This window comes from Myotis daubentonii, chromosome 14, assembly GCF_963259705.1.
Source record: "Myotis daubentonii chromosome 14, mMyoDau2.1, whole genome shotgun sequence".
Lineage (NCBI taxonomy): Eukaryota > Metazoa > Chordata > Mammalia > Chiroptera > Vespertilionidae > Myotis > Myotis daubentonii.
In genome coordinates this window covers 43,463,683-43,488,080 of record NC_081853.1, presented here as the reverse complement: position 1 = coordinate 43,488,080, position 24,398 = coordinate 43,463,683, and the positions used below count along the sequence as shown (strand labels likewise).

The 24,398-nt window shown below is 35.9% G+C and overlaps 2 protein-coding genes across 5 annotated transcripts in view; both read left to right on the top strand.

Annotated features, from left to right (window-relative positions):
• SLC4A7 (solute carrier family 4 member 7) overlaps positions 1-20,107 on the top strand; it is an 89,478-nt gene extending 69,371 nt beyond the window's left edge. For all 4 annotated transcript variants that reach the window (XM_059664114.1, XM_059664117.1, XM_059664115.1 and 1 more), the window contains 10 exons: positions 460-621; positions 951-1,064; positions 3,540-3,701; positions 3,885-4,136; positions 6,421-6,489; positions 8,050-8,223; positions 10,126-10,257; positions 11,006-11,103; positions 13,559-13,666; positions 15,886-20,107. In XM_059664114.1, coding sequence (XP_059520097.1) covers positions 460-621; positions 951-1,064; positions 3,540-3,701; positions 3,885-4,136; positions 6,421-6,489; positions 8,050-8,223; positions 10,126-10,257; positions 11,006-11,103; positions 13,559-13,666; positions 15,886-15,967 — 1,353 coding nt within the window. In that variant the 3' untranslated portion in view covers positions 15,968-20,107. The remainder of the gene's footprint in view (positions 1-459; positions 622-950; positions 1,065-3,539; positions 3,702-3,884; positions 4,137-6,420; positions 6,490-8,049; positions 8,224-10,125; positions 10,258-11,005; positions 11,104-13,558; positions 13,667-15,885) is intronic.
• Positions 20,108-21,385: 1,278 nt separating this feature from the next.
• NEK10 (NIMA related kinase 10) overlaps positions 21,386-24,398 on the top strand; it is a 147,070-nt gene continuing 144,057 nt past the window's right edge. Inside the window, exon 1 of the mRNA XM_059664119.1 lies at positions 21,386-22,189. The gene's annotated coding sequence lies outside the window, so the exon portion shown is untranslated. The remainder of the gene's footprint in view (positions 22,190-24,398) is intronic.

Genomic DNA, 24,398 nt, shown 5'->3' with positions numbered 1-24,398 from the left:
AGGAAAGAAAAGACAGACTTCCAAAATATAATTATTAAAAAATATGTTAATATACTTTTTTTTCTAATTCAACTTAGATTCATAAATTCAAAGGAAGTATACACTAGGACTGTGGTTACACATAGAGTTGATAGTTACAACAGCTCATATCCACTTGTCCTGCCTTCTGATTTTTGGTTCATCTGCTCTATGAACAACTTAGTTAGAAGACCACGAATGTTCTGCTAATGTCCTGAATGTCAAACCATAACATCTCTGAACTCAGAATGTGTCTTAACAGTTGATGGTGTGTTAAAGTTGAGTTGGAAGTGTTTTTTTCCTTTCTGAATGATATATAAAATTGATGGTGTGTCTTACAATCAGTAGCATCTTAGAGTCTGTGAAATTTATTAATACTTTATTGGATATCTAAGAATCCCCTTTAACCCCTCCTTTTTCTATTTTTTCTCTTTTTCCCAGGAATGTAAAACCTTTCACGGTGTATTTGTAGGATCAGCTTGTGGTCATCATGGGCCTTATATTCCAGATGTGCTCTTTTGGTGTGTTATCTTGTTTTTCACAACATTTTTTTTGTCCTCATTCCTCAAACAATTCAAGACCAAGCGCTATTTTCCTACTAAGGTAATTGGGGTATAATTTTGGAGTTCTGGTAATATATTGTTTGGGGGTTAGTACTTTTTATCAAATAGTTTGAAAGAAATTATTCATAGTAAAAATGTATATTATGCGTCTGAGCTAGCAGTAGGAAAACAACAGTAGGTTAGTTGTGAAATGTGTTTCCTATCATTTGGGAAAAAATATTAGATATAAATGTATTTCACTGAGACATTGTCACTAATTAAACCTCCTTCACACTTTCTAGTGGCATATTTTAATCTGAAAGATATGAATTATTTATAAAGGATACATACTATATCTGTATTTATATTAACATAATTCTTTTAACATAGGTGCGATCGACAATCAGTGACTTCGCTATATTTCTCACAATAGTAATAATGGTCCTAATTGACTACCTTGTAGGAGTTCCTTCTCCTAAACTTCACGTTCCTGAAAAATTCGAGGTAAGGATTAAAATACTTGGCTATTTGTTACTTAGGCATACCATTCTACTTTAAACTGTGTAGGTAGTTATTTTTAAACTGTGCATAGTCTCTCTGAAAAGCTGATCCTTGAAAGGAAACATTTTATTTCCCACATATATAAATAGTATGACCAGATGCAAAGCTGCAAGTGGACCCATTTAGGAAATAAGCAAGTAGGTATTAAAGCTAGTCCATTCTGGAGAATGAATGAAAATATCCATGGTGAAGAGTTGAGAGACATTAAAAAAATTTGACCCTGTTCTCATAGCTGGAGTTCATGATGTTCTTTCCAGGCAAAAGAAACATTCTTTATTCTCTTTTAAAGAACTAAATCAAACTTGAATTTTTGAGTAGCAAGGACATTCTTGTTAAATTTCTAGAAGGATAGTGTATCTGACAGGAGAGAATCAAATGTTCTCCCATAAGAAAAAGGACACTCATTGTGAACATCCATGAACCCTTTGTTTTCATTAGCAAACGCTAGTTCTTTTGTGTACAATATACTGTACACAATATAGCCCCTAAAAATATTTTCCCGTCCAAGTTAGAGGTGGCAGCTTTTGAATAATTTCTGGAATTTATTCTGAGTCAAGTATTTGTGTTACTGCTTACATTTACATTTAGCAGATTAGATGACTTCTTTCAGAAGAAGGTTTAAAGGTGATTAGGAATAAGGAATATAATGAAGATAATTTTAGTCTGTTTTATCTTTCACTGGGATAAAAAGAAATAACACTATTTTTAAAACCAGCGATTTCCAAAGTAGAGTGCATGGGTAGAAAATGATCCACTAAAATTATTTAGAAGTTCAATTTATATCTTTATCTAAAAATAAGAAAAATTAAGCCTTATACTATTTACTACATGAATTTTACTCTATGGATAACCAAACATTAGTAACATAACAGGTAAATGAATGTAGAGCCATTGGGTATATATGCTCACTTTCATTTATAAAAACTTTTTATATGTTTTCTGCTAAGAATGTATAATTTAAAAAGTTTGGAGACCTTTGCTTAAAAGCATAGATTTTGAGCCACTAAAGATTTTAGGTCAGGAAGAGATGGCTACATGAAAGTCATTCTATTTTTACCAATTCTTATGAATAAATGAAACTCTAAATTAATATTGCTTCAAAATATTGATGTATTTTCCTGTAGTGATAGCCTTATTTCCTGATTCAGATTCCTAAATATATCCTTGTTATTCTTTTATTGATCTAGGTCTCAAGTGGCAGACTGATTTCCAGGGGCATAAAATACACTTGGGGAAACAGTTTAAGGAACTCTTAAGCATGTAAACATATAGATAAAATATTTTACACATGTGCAGTATTGAATATGAAGCAGTTTAATAAATAGCAGTGTGGGAACATTTGAATACCTGAATTAGAAAATACTAAATTTCCTTTTTGTGTTGACAAATGTTTTCAAGAAGAAAAAACAGGCTCAATATGAAGTCTAGGTAATGAAAATGTGTAGATTTTAATATGTCCAACATCCTTCAAGAATATTAAACTCTCTTATGTGAGCGTTTAAATTTTTTTGCTATAAAACAAATTTTACGTTATAGAGTTGAAATTGTTAGCATCTGGTAAAGTGCCAGATTTTTGTCAGTAGATGGTTTGAAAAATAGTGTCCTGAGGCCCAATTCTTAGTACTGACTGTGCCAAGATCACTAGTCTGCAGGATCTCTAAAGCAGTTTAGTTTAGGATTTGATCTAGTAGGTAGATTGATTTTACATTTTATGAGATAGGTAGGAGCATATTGAAATGACGCCGCTTGACACATCTGTTCCTGCATCGCAAATCTCCCAAAACATAATGCCTTTAAGCAATCGCCCTTCATTTGTTCATAAATCTGTGCTGCCGGGATTAGGTAGCTGGGCAGTGGTCTGGTCTCTTATTAGTGATATTTGGTATGGCCGCAGAAATCTGTTGCCTTGATGAGGGGCAGAGTGACCTCCCCATGCCTGGGACTTCAGACGGCTGAAACAGCTGGGGTGGCTGCCTCCTGTCCCTCTCTCACTACATCGTGTCGCATCCTGAAGAAAGCTTATCCAGGCGCACTCCGCAGCTTAATCTCAGGGATCCGAGAGGGTTAGAAAAGAAGCTGCAAAGGTCCTTTCAGACCAAGACTCAAAACACCACACAATGTCACGCTGGCCTTATTCTGTTGGTTAAAGTAAACCATAAGATCGGCCCAGATTCAAGGGGAGGAAATAGACTCCACCTCTGCATGGAAGGAGTCGGACAAGGGGGCCCGAATCTAGGGATGGGAAAAATCCTTGTGGCTGTCTTTGCAAATAATTCACCGTACATACCAAGATTTAATCTAGTTCTTTCTGATCCCTTGGGCTTTTCTTGGAATAGACACAGTCTATGCTGTGGGAATTTTGTGCAGTAGAAGAAGGAAACTTTTTTCTTTTTAAATTTATTTATTTATTTTTAACAGCCTACTGATCCAAATAGGGGCTGGATTATAAATCCATTGGGAGAAAATCCTTGGTGGACCTTATTAATAGCTGCTGTTCCGGCTCTGCTGTGCACCATTCTCATCTTTATGGATCAACAAATTACAGCTGTAATCATAAACAGAAAAGAGCACAAATTGAAGGTAACGTTAAATTTTGTCTCAAAGTATTGTAATTTTTTGAAGACTTTGGGGTGTTTTTGTAGTGACTAGAACTTGAAAAGATGTATAGTGAAAACGAGTTTATTCTCTTTATGAGAAGTATAGAATTTTAACCTGAAAGAAAAACGTAGACTTATAAATGTTCGTGTCCATTTCACTTTCCAGAAAGGAGCTGGCTATCACCTTGACTTGTTCGTGGTCGGAGTTATGTTGGGAGTGTGCTCTGTCATGGGACTTCCATGGTTTGTGGCTGCAACAGTGTTGTCGATAAGTCACGTCAACAGCTTAAAACTTGAATCTGAATGTTCTGCTCCAGGGGAACAACCCAAGTTTTTGGGAATTCGTGAACAGCGGGTCACGGGGCTAGTGATTTTCATTCTAATGGGCCTGTCTGTGTTTATGACTTCAGTACTAAAGGTAACAGTCTTTTATGGCAAATGTTTTAAAATCTTCTTTATTGTAAAATTTATGCCCGGTTGTATGAAATTGAAACATTAAAGTACTTAAAATTAGTTTTATTTCCTAGACTTTACCTGGAAAGTAATATTTTGGCATGGTGTTTATTTAGTATAGCAGGCATTTCAGTATTAGATGTACCCATTTAAAAAATAATTTTAAAAGGATAGAATTAAAACGAAAGACTACAGAGTTTTGGAAGGAATTAATCCATGACTTAGTTAAGATTTAAAAGAAGAATACAGTCAGAGGATGTTAAAAGCATAAATTGAAAAAGAAATATGAAAAATGGATGAAACTGAGTTATCCGACCAAAATATAAAAATAATATTGCTATTAATTAAATTAATACATTTTCCTAAAAAACTAAATGAAACAAAAGTAGTAGTAGCAAGCACTTAGTAAAAAAATATGAACAGGTAATAATATAAATGAATTATGTAAGAATTTATACTTTATGTCTGACATCTTTAGTCACATCTGCTTTTTGCCATACACATCTAACAGCCTATTAATTCACCCAATATTTGCTGAGTACTTACTATTCCACTGAGCCCTGGGGAAGCAATAATAAACAGATGCATTATTGTCTCCTTTTAATAACTTGCCAGTCTAGTTGGTGAAACAGATAGGTAAATGGGACATTACTGCACAGTGGTGAGTGTATTGTTAGAAGTGCTTGGGACAGAAGGAGAAATATGTGGTCTTTGAGGATGCCATTCCCTACTGATGAAGGTGCCCTTTACATTTTTAAAGTTAAAAAATTTTAAAGTATTAACTATATCTAGGCAGAAAAAGTCAAGTAGAACATCAAGAAAGCTCTAAAATGAAAAGCTAGTCTTGCTATTTTTCCTCACTTTCTGAAAGGAACTAACTATCCAGAGGTAAACTCGTTTTACTTTTTTGTCTTTTGAGTTATTTTGGCGATTACCACCATTACAGTTTTTTATATACTTTCACAATTTTATTTTTCACTTTATTACCTTTAGACTGGATATCTTTATCAAAGATCATGATTTCCAAAGTCTAGTTCAAGGATCTCTGGGAGTTCCTGACACCTTGTCAGGGATTGCCAGATCCTTCTCTTTCCAATCATGTAACTGTATGAGGCTGAATTTTCTTCATCTGCTTCAGCCAGAGTGACATATTGCAGCAGATTGAATGTACATACAGACATGAGAACTTAGTGGTTTCTGTTAAGCACCCACTAAAGAGATTTAACAGAAATACAAAACAATGCTGCTGCTCTTCTTAATTTTTTTGAAATTATAATTTTCCATAAAAAGGTCCTTTATATTAATTTGTAAGGGATTTGTTATTTTAAAATGAATTAAAAATAACTATTTAAAAATTGCTTTTCGTTCCCAATATGGTGATTATCTATTTCCCACATAGCTATATGTGTACAGTGTATACATCAATGTCTTTAATTTTTAGGGGCTTTTTTTTTCATTCTGTTTATTCATTTTTCTTAGCATTCTAATGTTGCTTTATGGGTAAAATATTTTCCTGAAATTTCTGGAGTATATTGATTAGATTTTTTCCAGGTTTCTTAGAAAGGACATACTAGGTTGTTAGTAGAGTCTCCACTGTAGCTCTTAGGTCTTTTTCTCACAGCTCTCTCTCCCTTGGATGAGAGTGATGATTGTGGTTTTGAGGAAATGAATGAGGTCTGTTGGTAGTGTCCTGTATGGACTAGGTAGGTGTGATTTGGGATTCTCCTAACTGCCAAAGAAATAAGAATTTTCTTTTGGGGGTGGGATTCAATTATTATATTCAGTAAATGCTACTGTGTGATAATCACTGTAGGGATAGTGACAGTAAATAACAATGACTAATGCTGTTGGAATGATAGTTATATATACCACATGCTTTTTTGATTATTTTATGTATTTGAAACCCTTTAATTTTCATGGCATTCTGATACAGGAAAGCAGAGAGTGGTTAAGGCTCAATAAGAGGCTAACTGGGTTTTTAAATCAAGTAGTCGGATTGTAATGTTCAGTCTCTTAACCACTGAACAAGCTCCCCCCTCTTTTAGGAAGGAACATAGAGAAGATAAACAATTTTCAAGGAGGTTATTGTTTACTAGTATTTCTCTTATTTATAGAAAAGTTAGATCTCATTACTGAACGGTCATGTAATTCTGTCTCAGTAGGTATTCAGCAACCATGCTTTTGTGTACTTATTGCTGAGAAATTGTTTTAGTAGCAATGGGTTCTGATGATGGTCCTTTCACTTACAGTTTATTCCAATGCCTGTTCTCTATGGTGTTTTCCTTTACATGGGAGTTTCCTCATTAAAAGGAATCCAGGTAAGTCTTAAATATTTAATGATTTTGTAGAAAAACTTAACAAACGAAGATTATTTTTATGATGGTAGTGATTTATTCTCAACTCTAATATTTTGAGGACAGGTTAATTGGTGACTTCAAATCTACATTTTCTTTTTTAAGATTTTTTTTTAAAATATATTTTATTGATTTTTTTACAGAGAGGAAGGGAGAGAGATAGAGAGTTAGAAACATCGATGAGAGAGAAACATCGATCAGCTGCCTCCTGCACATCTCCTACTGGGGATATGCCCGCAACCCAGGTACATGCCCTTGACCGGAATCGAACCTGGGACCTTTCAGTCTGCAGGCCGACGCTCTATCCACTGAGCCAAACCGGTTTCGGCGTCAAATCTACATTTTCTTGTGATTATTGGCTTACTGCACTTTTTTCCCCCCGAGAATGAGGTTATGAACTGATATGGTCCTAACTATCTTTAATTGAAATCTTTGAAAGGCCTCTGTGATTAAAGAGTAGTATAGTATGAGGGGAAATCAAAAGGATGGGATGGGAAAAAGGTGCTGTTTCTGATATGCCAAACAGTAATTTCCATGCTTACAAAGAAAAGGTAGATACTCGTTTTCCATTAAAAATGGCAATACCTGCCATTGGTATGGGTGCAGCTAGTACAGAAATTATTTTCTGTGCTCCTGAAACAACATTGGGACGCAGGGAAGGAAGAAGTACTAATTTTGTAAATCAGGAAACAAATTGAGGGACTTAACTGAGGGTTCTTAACTAAGCAGTGGAGCCAACCAAGGCTGGAATCCAGTGATTTCGCTATTGTTTTTCCTTATATATAGTACTTCCTAGAGAACAACCTGGTAAACTTACTAAGATTTGTGTCAATCCAATCTTAGTGTAAAATATTTAGCACATAAAGCAAGGTTAGTACCACATGACCACCTCCTATCATGAAAAGCATATTGTCTAAAGTTGCTGGCAAGACTTTCGGAAGGCAGCATCTTCATTTTTTTCAACACGGTCCAGTATCTGCCCTCCACTGGTCAGGAAATGATCTCATTAACTCACCTTTTTTTTTCTTTACAATAATTTTGTGGGTAGGTAGGGCTGATCTTATTCCAGGTTTATAAATGAGGAAATGAAAGCTCAAAAAGACCAAGGAATTTGCTCACAGTTTAATTGTTACCTGAGGTTATTTTCATAGAATTGGTAATGTTAGAACCTTATAACATTGTTACTGTTTTCTTGTACACATTAGGAACAAGTTGAAAGATTAAGTGACTCCTGCATTTGATTATAGCAGACAAATTTATCTAAATATTTCAGTCCCCCAAATTAAAGTATTTTGGCTTGAGTTTTTGGATTACATTAATTGCATTGCCCTGACTCCTCCCTCCCTCATCTCTCCCCCTGGGTTCAGAGGTTCTGTCCCAGAACTTCTCCTGTACTATCAGAACAAGGAAGTTATGGTTTCAGTCACAAAACCCTGAAGTTGAATGTATTTTTTTTTCCGAGGTAGCAGACATGATATTTTTGTTGAAAACATTCTCTTGTTTTGTTTTCCATTCCACACGTAGTTTTTCGACCGTATAAAATTATTTGGCATGCCTGCTAAGCATCAGCCCGACCTGATATACCTCCGCTACGTGCCTCTCTGGAAGGTCCACATTTTCACGGTCATTCAGTTTACCTGTCTGGTTCTTTTGTGGGTAATCAAAGCTTCGGCTGCTGCCGTAGTTTTTCCCATGATGGTAAGTTTTCTTTTTCAGACTTTGTTACTAATGAATGACATCTCTGTGTTTTATAGTAATTATTAATATTTATAACTAGGGGCACGGTGCACGAAATTCGTGCACTGGGTGTTGCGGGGGGGGGGGGGGGGGAGTGTCCCTCAGCCCAGCCTGCCCCCTCTCACATACTGGGAGCCCTCAGGCGTTGACCCCCATCACCCTCCAATCGCAGGATCGGCCTCTTGCCCAGGCCTGATGCCTCTGGCCTAGGCGTCCGGCCCGGGCAGCGGGGACCTGCAGTGGCAGCGGGGGAGGGGGGGGGCACGATCGCGTGGGCTCTGCCCCTGCCCCTGCAGGATGCCTCGGGCTGAGGCGTCCGGCCCGGGCAGCGGGGACCCGCAGCTGCAGCGGCCCCGCGATCGTGGGCTCCGCTTTAGGCCCAGGCAAGGGGCCCCTAGCTCCTGGGACTGCCAGCTTCGACCGTGCCCAGCTCCCATCGCTGGCTCCACCCCTACTTCCTGCTATCACTGGCCAGGGCGGAAAAGGCGCCTGATTCTCCGATCATGGCTGGGGGGCAGGGCAAAGGCGGCCCCAGGGCCGCCTTTGCCCTGCCCCCCAGCTCTTAGCTCCCCCCTGGGTTTCCGATCACTGTCAGTGGCAGGGGGCTTCTTCCTGCTTTCCCTTTCGCCTCCCTGCACTGTGCCTACATATGCAAATTAACCGCCATCTTGTTGGCAGTTAACTGCCAATCTTAGTTGGCAGTTAATTTGCATATAGCCCTGATTAGCCAATGAAAAGGGTAGCTCGTACGCCAATTACCATTTTTCTCTTTTATTAGTGTTGATTGACTTTGAGAAACAGAATAAACCCATTTTAAGTACCTTTGGTGTTTTGAAATAGGAATGAGCCCTTTCTAGCTATTAAACTAATCATTTTCAAGACCAAATTTGCTTATTTTCTATACTTTTGTTTGTTTTTTAGTCTTTGAGCTGTAGACACCATTTTGTATTTTTAAATAACTTTTAAACAAGTTTAGGATACTTATGGAATAAATATTATAGCCAGGTATAAAAAGTAAAGTAACCAGAACAACTTGATGAATTCAGGACTTGCTAAATTGTAGTAAAAATTTTTGAAGAATATTTGTTATAATTCAGTAACTTTTCAAAGATAGGGAAACCCAGTCATAAAAGAAAGAGATATATTGGACCACATGATAATTAAATGTTTTATATGTCCATGGTAAAATCAGATTGTGAACTTGGAGAAAATATTTGTAACATATAAGGCAGATAATGTATTTCTGTCCAACTACACAGAACTCTTACCATTTTATGAACAAGTCATAAAAAACAATGCAAAACAGGCAAAGGATAGGAAATAGTAAAAACAGAAAAGGGATTCCAAATTGCCAGTGAACATTTAAAAACATCTTTATCCTTATTAACAGTTAAAGAAAAGCAGACTAAGTAAAAACATAATCTTTTTTACAAATATAGTTGGAAAGTTATATTTCACAAATATAATTGGAACCTAATGCTAAAAAAATGGGTTCTCTCATGCATTGCTCAAAGATTTTATCTCTACTTATATAATGTATGTAGTACAAAGTCATCATAAAAGTTAATAAACTTTTTTAAACGGTGAAGATGCCACGCTTAAACTGCTTTATAATTTATACAGTGTAAGGGATTTATATAAGGAAAGGTTAAAAATGCTTTTACATCTTTTCTTTGAGCAGAAAGAGGGGACTCAGTTCCTTTGAAGTAAAAAGGTGCATAAAATCATATTAAAATAAAATTTATAAAGTACTTTTTCTTATGTTTAATAAATTAAAGTAATATAATAAAGTAATGTATAATAAGTTAATATAATTTACATATTTTTAAATGTTACTTAATATTCTCTCCCCCACTTTTTAAGGTTCTTGCATTAGTCTTTGTACGTAAGCTCATGGATCTGTGTTTCACAAAGAGAGAACTAAGTTGGCTTGATGATCTCATGCCAGAAAGTAAGAAAAAGAAAGAAGATGACAAAAAGAAAAAAGAGAAAGAGGTAAAAACACAAGAATTTTAAATTTACCAAGTAGCAGCCACTATTACAGTCGCTTTATGGGAATGAACTCCTTTAAGACCTCCTGAGTACCTTATCATTATAAAGTGTAAGTACGTTATTACTCTCGATTTACAAGAAAGGAAACTTGGAGAGAGGTTAGTTAGTAGGTAACGTCCCAAGTATGGTTTTTACCCATTTTACCAACTTGGCCCATCTATAGTCCTGACACAAAAATACTTTTTAAAAAAATTACATATTATGTGTGTATTTAATAACCATTCAGAAGAATTTAGCAGTATGCAAACATAGGTAACACAGAATAATTCTACATCATAGTCTACAATCTAATTTAACTTTAAATACAGAAGTATATTTTAGGGTACACTTAAATTTAAAAAATATATATATTTTTACTGATTTCAGAGAGGACAGGAGGAGAAAGAGATAGAAACAACAGTGATGAGAGAGGATCATTGATTGGCTGCCTCCTGCATGCCCCCTACTGGGGATGGAGCCTGCAACCTGGTTCATAGGTCAGACCTCAACCATTGAGCCACACTGGCTGGGTGGTACACTTTAATTTTTACAGCGATTTTGCAATCTGGCATATACAATGACAAAAAGGACTTTTAAGTAAACATCTTTTGACAAAAAATAAAAGAAAACTTTAGTCTTTATATGTTGACTTGTAACATGGAAGTTGAGTTGAAATCTTCTGGGAGAAGTAATCTCTCTGTGTGCTCTAAAGGAGGCTGAACGAATGCTTCAAGCTGACGACGACACTGTGCACCTTCCGTTTGAAGGGGGAAGTCTCTTGCAGATTCCGGTTAAGGCCCTGAAATATAGGTGAGATACAACTGTACTTGTAAAATGTGTTTTATATACATGCCAATTGAACGAATACGCTTTGTAATGCTTCTTTAAAATAACGGCACCTATTTTTAAAAAGGCAACAAAGCCTGCTTCTGGCATATCAGCTAAAGGAGGGCTTCGTGCAATTCTCCTGCTCCTTCCCCTCCCAGGTTATAGACAGGAGCGAAGAAGACGCTGGACTTGAACCAGAGCTTTGAATTTCTGGGCCAAGCAGACAAGATTTCCTTGTCTCAGCACTTTTTCAGTTTCAGAGAAGTTGAAGGTCAACACACAAGTCTCTGAATATTCCCATTCTCTCAGTAGTACAGCTAGGGTCAGTGTGTGCTGGACAGTAAACCTTTGCAATGCGTTTTCTGATAACCTTCCAATATACAACTCTGTTTAGAGGCCCGGGAACTCCTAGATTCCAAAGGTGTGATTTGACCACTGGCAGCGAAGGCTTATATTATGGAAAAATAATGAAGTTGCATATTTCGTTTGTCATGTGCGACTTGGGTGGTTTATATTTTAAATTTAAGAACTAAAGGTAGACGTTGGGAAATGTAAACTTTTTTTGTAAAGATTAAAATGTAAACTTTTTTAAAAAGATTAAAAACCTACATTATTTATGTACACTTCTGATTCCTATTTCTAAATATTCCATTTCTGATTAGCTAGTAGAGCTCTGCTTTGCTAGATTCTGTAAATGTTTGTTAAATGAATTAATATAATAACTTCGTTGGTTGTACTTACAAAAAGAGTTTAGGGAACTGCCATGGTTATTAGTGACACTCATCAACCTGGGGAGATTATTTACTACTTAATTTCTGTTGTTTCTGCATTAGCACTTTCTCAGTGTAATTATACATGGGCCTTGACAAATGGAATTGGAGTTTGTATTTAAGCTGTGTGATATTGAAAAAAAGAATGGGTATCTGTATATTCACTTTTATTGTTTAAGTGATGACATGAACCATGATTAATGCTGCTTTGCTTCAAATGTGAACATCAAGAATGCTAGGAATTGGCTGGCCTGTTTATCTGCCAGAATTTAAAATTTTAATTAGCTTTGGATGACTTGCCATGAAAATCAACGAGATGATTTATGACACCATTTGGAAACTAGTTAGCCCTATACAATGCGAAAGTAATGTATTTAGTGTCAGAAAACTTTTTCCCATCTAGTTTTGGAGGAAAACAAAATGTGTCCTTTTTTCAAAAAGGTCTTAATGTCTACTAATGGGAAAGTCCTGACTTAAAGGAGGACATTTGGAAACTAAAACGTGCTTCAAGAATTCTTCTCTTCAGCTATTTGATGTTGGCAACCAAGCAAAGAAGCGTTTTCTCAGAGCAGGCAGAGTTCCAAGTTGTATGGCTGTGCCATTGTGAATTGGACATTCAAATTGTGTGCACTTTTAAAAGTTGACTTGATGAAGCAGCCATTTCTAGAGACTAAAATGATCATGTCCCGCTTTTCTAGTCTTAGATTTAAAATGATATTCGGATTTAAAGAATGAACAAAGCTAGCACCCCCTAAATGACTGCTCTGTGGTCATTTATAACCTAGCTGCCATCACATTGTTAATTTAACATCTAACTTGACATCTGTGTTTGTCGCTTTTTTGCATGAAGTGTTTTTCTTTTGCTGAAGAAAAAGAGCTTGCAAATATGTTTTATTAACTTCATATGTTTCTAGTACTTTCATATTACTTGTGACTGACAACCTTGAGCCCATAATGATTTATGGATAGCATCATTATTGGATTTAGGGCTTTGAAGTAACTTTTTACAGTATTTCAAATAGATATTTGTTTTTTATAATGAGACAGTATTTTGATCTTTTGATTTTCATTTTGATTAATTTGATACAACACTTTGATACTAAAAATGTGAATGCCAGCAAAAATCAGTACTTAAAAGCCTGTTTTTGTATTGCCTGTTGAAATATTTTCAGAGCTCTGTTTTCAGTTTTAAAGTGTCACCTTTCCCAGCATTCTTTTAATGGTTTTAAGAGCTTTAAAAAAGCATAATCTTAATTTTTTCCTAACTACTTTGGATAGTTATTTTGATGAGATTGAAGTTTGTGCCAATTATAAGTTTTCTAACTGACTTGAGGCAGTATTATTTTTATATTTATTAACACAATAATATATTCTTGTATGTTATGTCAATAGTATACTTATAGCCAAAATGATCATCTTTGGGCATCATTGCCAATGTAATTAGCCTTACTTCTAGTTTTGACTATAAAGAAAGATGCATTTCCTCATGAGACCTTTATAATGGAACTCCCAATATTCTGATACCTTGCTAGATGTTGGTTTGTGTGCATGGCAAAGAGTTTTCTTAATTTTAAGTTGATGAAAGCAAATATATAGGTAATAATAATGACATTATTAATGCTTTTGCAAGTACTGAATACTAATAAAAAAGTGTATTTGTTCTTCAGTGTTGATCCCTCAGTTGTTAACATATCAGATGAAATGGCCAAAACTGCACAGTGGAAGGCACTTTCCATGAATACTGAGAATGCCAAAGTAACCAGATCTAACACGAGGTAGCTGTAACTATTTACGCATTTTCTATCTGTAGCCAATTTCCATTTGCTTATGGATAGCTATTCAGTAAAACCATTATGTTTAACTTAATTTACATAATTTATACTTTCCTTACCTAAAACCAACTTTTTTCTTCTTTTCCTTCCTTTTTCCTTTCATCTATTAATCCATTATTTTTCTGGATACTGGAATCAGGTAAAAATACTGATTATTTTATTTTTAAAAATTTGTTGTTTTCTCTTTCAAAAAATTTGAGCTATTTTATAATAAATATGAATATGTACCTCTGATAGTATGAAATACATATATAAACGATCAGAAACCCTATAAAAGCTAATTACTAGGGATAAATAATTCTATGATTGAACACTTTCAGTCATGCTCTCTGATGGTCCAAGAAGAAACATAAAATATTTTTTTGTTTGTTTGTTTTGTTTTAGCCTGGGATTTCTTCGAAGATCTTGGGAAGAAATTTAATCCATGGATATAAAGGCCATTCAGTTTTATAATGTCCCATATATCACATAACCATTTTATAACCCCTTTCTTATATTTCTTATTATGTAACCCTTTTTTCTTCATTTCAAAGCCTGAACCTCAGGGATTCCAGTTTGATAATCATTAGTACTTTCATCCCTTAGGTATCTGGAGAAATGAAGTATAATCTTGTTGGATACTCATTCATTCATTCATTCATTTATTTATTTATTTATTTATTTATTATTTTCATTAACCCTCAGAAGGTATTTTTTCCCATTGCTTTTTCAGAGAAAGTGGAGGCAGGGGAGGGGAAGAGAGAGAGAGATGTGAGATATGTTGACTGGTTGCCTCCTGCATGTACCTCCAGAGGGGTCAGGGAGTGAACCTGCAACTCAGATAGATTCCCTTCCCTGAAATCAAACCCTCCACTATTCAGTGTGTAGGCCAATGCTCTAACGACTGAACACACTTGCCAGGGCCTCATTCATTTTTAACAAATATTTATTTTGTGTACACTTTGTACCAGACTCTAGATTGGATGTCAATATACTCTGTTTGGGCATCAGGTTAAAATTTTTCCAGGCAAGCAGTCACATAGCTATTTCTGTTTAGTTACTGTCTTTCTGGTAACCATTTTTTGATGATACTTGATTAGATTTTTTTTTCTTTCTTTTTTTTATTCTTTCCCTATCTCCTTTTAGAAACTTACTCCTACTTAATCTCTTTATTTTTTTTAATGTTATCATTTCTTGAGTTCTAATTTCTAAACTGGTGATTTTCTTTATTCACTTCTATCTTTTATCTTAAAAGTTTTTAAGTTGAACTCTGTCATTTTGGGTTATTTCATGTAGCCAGAATTTCACTGAATACTCTTACTCCTAATTTTTCACCCCTCGTCAGCACTCCTGCCCCAGATTTTTAATATAGTTATGATATGTGTGTGTGTATATAAATGTCTACCTTACACTAATATTATAGTATTTTTATATTTCTGCCTTTCATTTACATTACCCCTCAATTCAAAATCAAAAAGGAAGAAAGAATGTTTGGGTTATATTGTTTTAACAGAAAAATATTTTTTTTTGGGGGGGGGTACCTTGCTTCAGTTTTGTCTGGAGAAGGCAGCAAAACATAAGTATGTTTTTATACTTTTGAATGTAATTCAGATCCCAGATGTATTCCTGTAGTACAATTAAATCACTTACTTAAATCCATATACATGGAATTAATGTATTTTATATTAACTTTTGAAAATAAGAATATGTGTTTTGATCTTATATTTGTGAACCAAATTTGGAATAGAAGATTTATAAATTTGTTACCTTTTTTTTTTTTTTTTTTTTAGGAAATCTATTTGATGCTTACAAATCTTAATAAAGATTAATTTTTAATGGATTTGTTAGTGCAATAAAAGTCCAGTGCTATCACTGTTCATATATAAAGTAAAAGTGATGAATCAAACATAGTCATATACTGAGCAATTTAAAGAGCTCCTCTGTAAGAAAAACATGAATCTCAGTGGGGAAATTATCTATTAAAAGAACTAAGAATTTTAATATTTGTCTTTACAATTAAGTTTACAGATAGGAAAAGAAAGCAGTAAAATAATAATAGCAAGACATTTATATTACTAATAGCCATCTGAAAGGCTTATTATGAATGCTTATTGTTGGCCATATTTAGAATGTAAAATCTATTTATTTAAAAATCATTTATTCTCATTCTTTGTTTTAAATAGCCCTGAAAAACCTGTGAGTGTGAAAATAAATATTGAAGATGAACCAACAAAGAAATACATGGATGCTGAAACTTCGTTATAGAATTGAACCAAGAGGAATTATATATATATATATATATATAGATATACAGATACATACATATATATAATGTGTGTATTTCATGTCACTATAACAATATTGTATGTCATGCTATTTATGCGTGACCACTTGGTTTTTAAAAGTGGTGTCTGAAGTTTGTTAGGGGTGCCATGGAGACTGTGTATATAAAGAAATAGTCTTTTAGAAGTGAGGTATATGGTTCTTACAATTCAAATATTTATTGTGATGAAAAAAATTGTTCTGTTCAATAGAAAGATGTGGGGAAATGCATTCAATGTACATTTACTTAAATTTGTTTATCAGTGACAATTCATGCCAATCTTAAGTGATGTGTACTTTGTCCATATATTTCTAATTTTAACTTGAGTTACACACATTATTTCACTTGTGTTAGTGCTTTATGGGAAGAACAGGGGATCGTATGCCAGTGCTGTGGGACAGAATATGAACATGTCATGGCTTCTCTTTGTGTGTTTCATTTATGTAGATGCCCATCATGTTTCACAAGCGATGGAATTTTTTCGCTATAGAGGTAGAACAATGGAAACTTTCTAGATAAGAACTATATTTTTGACCCTTTTTTAAAAAATTAATTTTAAATCTTTAAGACCTCCACAGCTAGGATTCATTCAGATAAGTAAAATTGCAGATGATTTATAATTTAACTCCCATCCCAGTCATACATTTATGAATTTTAGAAACTAAGAAATGCTAGTTACAGTAGTTAAATTTTGTTACCTTTGTAGAAATTTTTTTCTGATTTCTAATACTTTATTAGAGCCCAGAGTGCTCACTCTATTCTCTGCCTTTGCTGTCTTTTACTTAAGTGTTTAGTTTGTATCAGGTTCAAGGTTTTGATTATTTTTCTATTATAAGTAGTACGATGAAATAATCAGGAGTCAGAATTCTCTTAAATGGGTTTATGATCAGTATTACTTTATTCTAGTAGGATTTACCTTTCATTTTCTGTTTACATTGTTCTTTCTATTGTAAGATAATATTTAATAGATTGTTATATGTGATTTCATTTTTAAATATTTTATTTATTTTAATTGATATGATGCTTATGTATTATATACAAACATTTGAAAAGGTAACAAATATAGAGTAAATTGTTAATGTAAATAGTTGGTGCTCATTGCATTTACAGTTTATTACCTGAAAGCAGTTGACAGATTTTACATCTTTATATAAAGCACTGCCATATTTGTATTTTAAAAGGAATTTGGAAATTTTATGTATAGCTCAGATTGATGGCATTCTTTCCGTTTTGTGTTAGTATTTGTTACTTAATTTTTGATCTTCTGAGCTGTCTTTTAACTTCTAGCAAATCTTTTTAGTCACCTTTTTTCTACTCTTAGCTCCACATGAAATAAATAAATGTTCTTGTTAAGCCTGTAGGACTGGATGAATGGGGTTGTGAAACTAATTTGGCAAGAGGATAGTTTAATGACAGCTAAATGAATATTGAGAAGCCCCAGAAATATTTAAAATAGTGGCATGAATAGTAGGATGAAAATATTAATGAAATTACAATGCTCCCTTTAATCATTTGTAATTAAAGCACAAGAGTATGAAGAATGATCTTATATAGAGGATCATGAGAAATGCCCCAAAAATGATATTTTAGCAATTCGGAATGCTTTTAAAATTTATTCTAAAATACTTAATAACTAATGTAATTTACCCGTCTGAGACTGTATTATCAGATTCTAGTTAAAATAACAGATTTAACTTATGCCTCAGATGGGAGGTTGCAAATGTAGCCACCTTTAAATAGAAAATATAGCTGGCATCATTTGGTACTGCCTAAAAAAGAGTTCTGCTCTATTTACAGTTGGTAACAGAGTATGTATTACCCACGGTGCTTGTTATTGTTCTTGCGCTTCCATTGAAGTGGTTCCTTTTTGTTCATAGCAGCATCATCATTTCCAAAGACCCCCAGTATTTGCTGCTGTATTTTGTAAACTCCCCTGATGTACATGAATAGGAGGATTTCCTCACATAATTTCCTTATGTCTGGACATCATAGGGTTAACAAATGTGCGTTATTTTATAGGATGTAATTTTAAAATTTAAACTGAAAACTACCTGGGATCATAGTGTTTTCTGTGATTTTATTTAATTATGTATAGTGATTGTCCAGTGCCAGAAAAACCATGACTTGCAAAATACTTTGCACTCAAAATATTTTTAGTATGTTTCAAATTTGATAATGGTTTCTGCTTTCTTTTGACTACTTGACTTATAAAATGATTTGATATGACTACTCCATTGAAGAGCAAAGGTAACTCAAGTTTAAGTAATTAACTGCTTGTTTTATATGGTTATATTATTCCACTATTTTTGAAAAATAACAATCATGGATAGCATTCATTGCCAGAGAGTGAGAAATATAATTTACTACATATATTGATTCTCAAATGTTGCCTTAAATAGGTGGAAATGAGCAGTAATAATTGCTATGTACTGATTTACCTCAAGGTGCAAAATAATTCAACCTGTACATATTCCATTTACGAAATAAGTTCACAGACACAGCTCTGCACTTTCTTAGATGCCTTGGTTTCCAGGATGGAGCTTAGTGCTACTGAATACCCTGGCCCCAGAGCCACCTCAGGATATTCTCTCCACCCTATTTTATTTATTTATAGACACTGCTTACAAAGACTATAATGAATCCTGATGCTGACCATCTGAAATTTCCTTTTTTTGAATGCTACTTCATTCTAAAATAGCAGCTTTTGAGAAAACAGTGAACTAATTTCATTATGATAAAAGGATGAGTCTGTATATTCTCTAATAATATTAGGTATGCTGAGTGAAGCACACAATCTTTCTAATGGTGTTTGTGTGCGTGTGCGTGTGTGCGTGTGTGTGTGTATAAGTGATTTATCAAATCTTAAATCTCTCAAGTTGTTTAACAAAGCTGTGGCGTATCAACGTTCACATTTGCCAAGTCTTCTGTAAAACACGTAGGACAAATTTTTTTAATGTCCTAATGTGTGTATTCATAAAGCAGATTTCTTTACCACTCAAGATTAACTTTTGTTTTTTTCATCCAAAAACATTTCTTCTTTTTTCTTCACATACTTAAAATTTATTGTATGTATATAATAGCTTTCTTTTTCCTTTTACAAAGACAGGCTCAAAATTCTGTACAAAGAGAAAATGGTTTCTGAAACTGAGGTATGACATCAGAGCTTGCTGTCTTGTTAGGATTATATCATGTACATCAGTTCTGTGAATGTGCTCAAGAATTTTACATGTGAATCCTGTTTTAAAGTGCTCCGATTTCAGATACGTCAGCCATTGATACAACATTTTAATTAAAAAAATGTTTAATTTAATGTTTTAAATTTATTTATGTAGATCACATTGTTGTTATATGCAGTACAAATATGTGAAATGTCTTTTGGTTTAGTCCGACAATTATTTATTTTTTAGAAAGTAAACTTAAAGACTTGAAGGACATTCAAAATTTAAAATAGTGTTCAGAATTAAAAATTTGGCAATTTAATGTAAAGTTGATTCTTTTTTAACTTTTCAAAAAATAATATAAGTATCAATAGGAAAGCATATTTGGAAATGGAATCATCTAAAGATCATTTTAAAAATTTAATTTATCAGCACATATTGACTTCTATAGTTGACTTAGAATAATTGTTAAACCCCAGTTGTTTTTTAAATCAGATTTTTGTGCATTGGTTGGTTTTTGTGTTTTGGCTTTTCTTTTGTTGCTTTAATATTGAAAGTTTTTGTTTTGTTTTGATTTTTTCTGTAGAGGGGGTTATCTTCCAATGTTTACTATGTTTAAATAAGTAGAAATTGAATTTTATTGTTCATTTATGTAATATTTGATAGCTTGGTATAATTTCACAGTACAATTCTAATTTTTATGACTTTTATAATTACAATGATATTTTCTTTTGTAATAAAATCCAAAGTAAATTAAACATTTAAAACGTAGAACTGATATTTTTCATTTATATGAAGTACAAGTCTCTACCAAGTCTAATGTGAATGGCCCTGCCTTTTAAATTTGTTTTATAATTGTCAGAAGAAAACTATTTTTTGGAGATGTTATTGAAGTTGAAAGAGCAATAAAAGTCTACTGAATTAGTTGTTGGATAGTCTTTATTTTGTACTTTGATTTTTAGAAGAGCTGCATATCATGCTCATGTGGAGGGATAGAGGATAAAGAAATGGAAGTGATTTCTGTTTCTTACCTCCTGATATTCACATGCTTTAGTAAGAGAGAGAAAAAGAGAAAACTGTGATAAAAAAGATGAAAAAAAGTGTGTATTCATAATTACTTTTTTGATAGTTGAGGAATTAAAGCCCTGTAAGGTAGGCTGATATATTATTTTTCCTATTTTAAGACATCTATTTAAGGTAGAATTTGCAATGTGATGTGTAATGAGCACACATCACATTACATATGTAATGACTATGTTAATATTGGGTGCTCATTGTGTGCCAGGCAATGAGCACCCAATTCTCAAAACTCTCACTTTGTTTACACTTCACATCATCATCTGGTAGTCATTATTTTTCATGCCAGTTGAGTTGTAAAATGAAGACATAAGAAATTTCCCAAGTTGCCCAACATGGAAGAGCTAGTTGCCCAACAGAAGCAGGGTGGAACCTACTTCAATATATTCCTTTTTTTTTTAAAGCTCCATAATGTGAACTATCTTTTCAAAGCTCTATCTAATGCAATTAAAAAGAATCTTCAGACCTTCGCAAAAGGTGAGACTTGCCCGAAGCTACAAAAAAATTAGTAATAGGTGTACCTTATAGAGAGCTTGAATCACAGATCACTTTTTTTTTCACACCACCATATTCTCATAGCTTGAAGCATGCAATGCACTTGAGTAGCAGGGTTTTCATGCTGTAAGAAAGGTATTTAGCATGTAGCAGTGATCATTTTAAAACAATCTTTGCTTTGGATGATGATTGAATTTTAGTCCATAGCAATCTTTTTTTCCAAAATGTTGAAAGTGTTACATATGTCTCCCCTCCCCCCCCATTGACCCCTTCTAGCCTGCCCTCGCCCCCCCACCCCAGGCCTTCACCACGCTATTGTCTATGTCTATGGGTTATACATACATGCATACAAGTTCTTTGGTTGATCTCTTCCCACCCACACACCCAGCCCCGCCTTCCCTCAGATTCTATAGCTTGTTCCATACTTATATGTCTCTGGATCTATTTTGTTCATTAGATTTCACATATGAGTGAGATCATGTGATACTTGTCTTTCTCTGACTGGCTTATTTTACTTAGCATAATACTCTCCAGGTCACTCCATGCTCTCTTAAAGGGTAAGAGGTCCTTTTTTACACCATAGTGTTTTATGGTGTAAATGTACCACAGCTTTTTTTATCCACTTATCTACTGATGGGCACTTGGGCTGTTTCCAGATCTTAGTATAAATTGCGCTGCTATGAACATAGGAGTACATAGATTCTTTCTGATTGGTGTTTTGGGATTCTTAGGCTATATTCCTAGAAGTGGGATCACTGGATCAAATGGCAGTTCCATCTTTAAATTTTTGAGGAAACTCCATACTGTTTTCCATAATGGCTGCACCAGTCTGTATTCCCACCAGCAGTGCAGTAGGATTCCCTTTTCTCCACATCCTCCCCATTACTAGCCATAGCAATTCTTGAAACACCCTAAGATGAAGCTCTTTCACACCCATTTCATTTCAAATGCTAAAGGTTGGGAACACCAAGTCTTGAAAAATTCACAGTGTTTAGGAAACCTATGCACAGGTGAGCAGCTCTAGAGCGGAGTAAAGTGGCTGCAGCACCACCTCTCTCCGACCCAGCTTGCAGACTTGGGGCTGGATCCTGCGCGTTCTTTGGTTGCTACGGCAACACTGAGGCAGCGTCACCTGTGGCTCTGGCGCTGGGCACGCGACAGCACTGCTGTTCCTGATTGGCTGTGGCGCCCCGGCGAGGCAGAAGAAGGAGTGTTGGCATTGGCTCAGCCGGCGCCGGTTGGTGGCCTAGAGGAGGATTTGATTGAAAAAACCAACGGTGCCGCTGGTATTGGCGACCCCGAAGTTCCAGGGGCCGGGAGTGGGCTGGGGGAGGGCGGGCCGGCCCTCCTATCCGGAGCAGCGGTGACAGCCGCAGAAACGATGAGAAGGACCATTCAGAGATTGGCCAGAAGGAGGGACCTCCCTCCAGCGCGGTGAGTCTGGCAGGGGCGGGCGTCCCCCTGGGTCCGCGCGCGGTATGAGGAGCGGCTCCAGGGAGGTGCCCACTGGTCCTTGTGGAGCATCCCGAAGTCTCGGGAGGCGACCTGAGGCCGGGGCTGCCAGTGCGCGCCCTTGTGGGCGGGGGAGTCCCTGTGAGCCGTCCTCATAGCCCATGGGTTGGTGATGGGCGGATGGATGGTGGGATAGTGCCACCCACGGTGTTTGCTCCAGGAAGTAATTATTCTGGTTACATGGAGCCTGAGCGTGTCTCTTCCATTCTGCCCCCACGTCTCTGGAGACTCAGGCATAAAACCCTTATGGCGCGTGCTTTTTATACGTTCCCCTGATATGATGCTGCTCGCTCTGGCCCCCTGCTTTTCTGCTCCACGTGGGTGAGCCTCTACACCTCCATGCCTCAGGCCCAGGGGTCTGCTGATAACTGGAAAGCTCCCACCTCCAGCCTAGTATGCCTCACTGAGCGTCAGACCCCCGAATCAACTGCCAGTTTACTCCACACCTGTGCACCCCTAAATCCCATTTCCCCCCACTCCCACCAGACTGCCTCACCCTTGGGTTTCCTGTCTTGGGCAATATATTTTATTGATTTTTTACAGAAAGGAAGGGAGAGGGAGAGGGGTAGAAAGAAACATCGATCTGCTGCCTCCTGCACACCTCCTTCGGGGGATGTGCCTGCAACCAAGGTACGTGCCCTTGACGGGAATCGAACCTGGGACCCTTCAGTCCGCAGGCGGACGCTCTATCTACTGAGCCAAACCGGTCAGGGCTGGGCAACATCTTTGACACTACCACCTCTTCTGCATTGCCAGCAATTGCCACGGCTGTACCTACTTCCTAGCTGCCAAGTCAATTCCCACAGCACCATCTCCATTCTCCCTGTATTGCATTTTCCACCAATTCCTTGGTTAAATTCAGCACCCATCCAACTCCCCTGATTCCAGTCTGGCCCTGTCAAATCCATTTTAAAAAAATAGATTTTATTGATTTTTTTACAGAGAGGAGGAGAGAGGGATAGAGAGCTAGAAACATCTATGAGAGATACATCGATCAGCTACCTCCTGCACACCCCCTACTAGGTATGTGCCCACAACCAACCTACATGCCCTTGACCGGAATTTAACCTGGGACCCTTGAGTCCTGCAGGCTGACACTGTGTCCACTGAGCCAAACCCGTTAGGGCTCAAATCCATTTTCATTCCTATTGTTAGACAGATCTTTCTAAAAAAACATATAAGGGCATTTTCCTGCCTGCAAAAATTCAAATCCAGTTAGGTCTTGTATTGGCAGTTCCATCTTGTTGTTCCCTGAACATGCCACATTCTCTCCCGTGCATCATAATTTCACCTGTAGCTCACATTGCCTGCAGAGGAATCCACTTTTTGTACCATCTCCAGCCCCGTTCTCACTCCCCAGTCATTCTCTGTGTGTTGCCTGATTACTTTTCTGTTTCCTCCTCTGGACTTTCTCTGTGAGGGCAGAGGCCCTGTTTGTTTTACTCACACCATTTGTTGTATCTATCACAGTACCATGTACATAGCAGGGGTTCTAGAAATAGAACCCCTTGTTAAATGAATGGCTCTCTAAAATGAGAAATGATTGTTTTTCATTGGCCCCCTTATTAGTTCCAGAAAAGTCAGAAATAACTTCTGGCCAATGAAGCTTCTGCTTCTAAGAGCTGAATGTTGAACTTACAGGTTTTGCTCAGATTTTGAGATCCTTAGTAGTTGGATACTATTTCAATTCATAGTCTGTATTTCATGCCATAATCATGAAGCTGATAGTTGTTGTTATATGGCATAAGTTTAAAATGGAAAACAGAGAGAGTACATCACAGTTTGCAAGAGAGAAGCTTTAGAGTCAGACATACCTGGGTTTGAATCCTGGCTCCAACAATTTCGCTCTGTGGCTCACAGCAAATTAGCCTCTAATTAGTTTCTTTATCTCTACTATGGGCTAATATTAACACCTACCTCATAGGATTATTTTTAAAGTCTAAATGTGCATAATCCATATCAAGTGCACCATGCCTTATACTTAGTTTATCTTCACATGTTTACAAAATGGAAACATTTACACGGATGTTGGTAGCAGCTTTATTCAGTCATCAATACCTGCAAACAACTAACATGTCCTTCAGTGGGTGAATGGATGAATAAAACTGTGACACATCCAGACAATAGAATA